This window comes from Crocodylus siamensis, chromosome 6 (genome assembly GCF_052110815.1).
Source record: "Crocodylus siamensis isolate JL-2025a chromosome 6, ASM5211081v1, whole genome shotgun sequence".
Taxonomy (NCBI): domain Eukaryota; kingdom Metazoa; phylum Chordata; order Crocodylia; family Crocodylidae; genus Crocodylus; species Crocodylus siamensis.
In genome coordinates, this window is record NC_143400.1 from 48,138,526 (window position 1) to 48,141,413 (window position 2,888).

At 40.2% G+C, this 2,888-nt stretch overlaps 1 protein-coding gene across 1 annotated transcript; it reads left to right on the forward strand.

Moving 5' to 3' along the window:
- Positions 1-1,472: 1,472 nt before the first annotated feature.
- LOC149862718 (olfactory receptor OR9H1-like) lies at positions 1,473-2,420 on the forward strand. Its single transcript, XM_090053185.1, has one exon. It carries the CDS (start codon positions 1,473-1,475, stop codon positions 2,418-2,420), a length of 948 nt encoding a protein of 315 aa, XP_089909311.1.
- The last annotated feature ends 468 nt before the right edge of the window (positions 2,421-2,888 follow it).

Below are 2,888 nucleotides of genomic sequence, written 5' to 3' on the forward strand. Positions count from 1 at the left end.
TTTATAACCCGAATCCTTGGATTAAGTGACAGTGCAAAGTGAAAACCTTTCAGTACAGGAGCTGACAAGGTGGTTCCAGAAGGCTTGGTATCAGAATGAGCTAAATGAAAATGGGGTACGTCTTGCTCTCAGGTATCTGTCAGATAGAAAAGTGAAACCATTGAGAGAGCTTTTCAGAGTGTTATTGGTAGTGCTGTGGATGAGAAAAATACAGAAGACTTTTCATTCAACTTCTCCTTTCCATAGAACAAGGCTTGTGATGGGTAGGTGTATACAGACTCAACCAAGTTATGTTTTGTGTTTTTACATTTTGGCAATACAACTGGTCCTATTCTTTTAAAATGCAAATTCTTACTTTTCATTGAAAAGTTAAAATTTCTCAGCCAAACTCTACAATATTGAAAAATAATTGTTTTTTCTAAGTACCATGTTTTCAATTTTGTTTTCTTTTGTGTTTGGGTTTTATAAATGTATTTATGTATGCATCTACTGCCTTAGTTTTGGAACGCCAGCAATGTATGTGAAAATATTTCATCATAAACTCAATATTCTGTTAAAAATGCTGACATTTCCAAAAACAAAGATAATGCATATTGTGCATGTCTCTGTCAATGTAAGGAAAAAAATATGGGACGGTGAACTTAGTGGGTCAGTTTTAATTGAGAACCCAGTGTTTCACCTTCTGCTTACACAAGGTTGGTGTTTTCAGAGGCACCGAAGGAGTTTGGGGCACATTTTTCATAGCACTTAAGCACCTCAAGATACTGGTAGGCATGCAGGGAGATTTTCAAAATCATCTTGGTTGCAACCTCCACTGATTGCATTCCTACCGAGCTGAGATTTCATGGATGTAATTATAAAATGCCACTGTTGGCCACAGTTTGTGTGCAACAATAGTTAAGATGCCATCTGGTGAACCTCTGGGCTTACCCTTGTGACTATTTCTTGAGTGTCTGATCATCCTGGCATTAAGAGACAGAAATATGCTCTAGTTCAATGAAAAGTTATTGGGTTTGGAGCATGACTATACCCATACCACATCCCTCTCAGTTCAAAATACATGCATGTGTAGACTGAGAGCCACATTCCACCAAAAATAACAAGGGTGTTATGAATGTGTTATGAATGAAAGGTTCTTCATTCCAAAAAAAGATGTGTAAGTGACAAGAGATCCTACAATGCTGTGCTGGTATTATTCCAAAGTCATGTTGGTGAATAGTTATTATAAGGAGAAGTCGTATGGAAAAATAATGCCATTGTAGAAAACTCAGAATTTCAGGAGCATTACTGTAAATTTATTAAAACTAGGTTTAAGTAAGTTTCATAGGGCTGTATCAGAATGCCGCTTCATTTCTTGTGGTTTACGTCAATGAGAATCACCCCAAAGGGGCTTTAAGCATTCTACAATCTGTCTAGCCACTTTGCTTTCCCCTTCATCCTTACCCTATTTTTCCCCCAAGGAGAGATGAGCTATGGCATCTGCAGGAGAGGAAAACAACACAGCAGTGACACAATTCATCCTGCTGGGATTCAGAAGTGGTCCTGGGACTCAAGTGCTGCCCTTTGTGCTGTTCTTTGTGATTTACACAGCAACCGTGCTAGGGAACACCATCATGGTTCTCATCATTCGAATTGACCATCGCCTTCACACCCCCATGTATTTCTTCCTCATGAACCTGTCACTCCTAGACCTCTGCTACTCCTCAACCATTGCCCCCAAAGCCATGGCCACCTTCCTACAAGGCAGCAAAACTATTTCTTACAATGGATGTGCTGCTCAGTTGTTCTTTTTCTCTCTTTTTGTCAGCACAGAAGCTTTCATACTGGCAGCAATGGCATACGACCGATACATAGCCATCTGCAACCCACTCCTCTACCCTATCACCATGTCCAAAAGGGTCTGTGTTCAGCTCATTCTGGGCTCCTATATCTGTGGTGGTACAAACTGTATTGTACAAACCAGCTTCACCTTTGCACTGAGCTTCTGTGGGCCTAAAGAGATCAACCATTTCTTCTGTGATGTTCCCCCCTTGCTAAACCTGTCTTGCACTGATATGTACATCAACAAACTGGTGCTGTTTGTTTTATCTAGCCTCATCATAGTGAGCACCTCAGTAACCATCCTCATCTCCTACGCCTACATCATCTATGCCATTCTCAGGATTCGCTCAGCCAAGGGCAGATCCAGGACCTTATCCACCTGCTCCTCCCACATGGTGGCTGTGGCTTTATTCTTTGGGACAGTTTCCTTTATGTATGCCCAGCCGGGTTCTCTGTCTTCCCCACATCTGAGCAAGGTGGTGTCTGTGTTTTATACCCTTGTCATCCCCATGTTGAATCCCTTCATCTACAGCCTCAGGAACAAGGATGTGAAAGATGCTTTGAGGAAGACCTTAGGTAGGAAAATGACTTTAAAATAAGCCTTGTCTGTGAACATGGAGCTAAACTCTACTTCAGAGTGACCAATTAAGATGTATCTAATAAATATTTGCATACTTCCATCTACATAATCTGTCCTTCTGCCTGTCTCTGACCATAATTTTCATTCATAACTATCTCCCCTTCTACATTCATAGTCATATCTATCTACCTTTTGGGGCCTCTCATAACATTATGGTTCATCATTATAAGAAGTAATTCACTCCCATGTTTCAATATTTTCTTTCATATTTTTATTTCTTTATTTACCTTAAAAGTGTGTCTTGTCCAAAACGGTGGATCCAAACTTTCTTCACCATTAAGGAACACTTTCTGTCTACACACAAATTTCACAAGTGAAATGATCCCAAGACAATGCTGATCTAGATTCTGGAATCCAATTGTATTTCCCTTTCCATGTCTGGGTGTGTATGGCCATCTCCTCTTAATAGCTGACTCCACAGATTAAA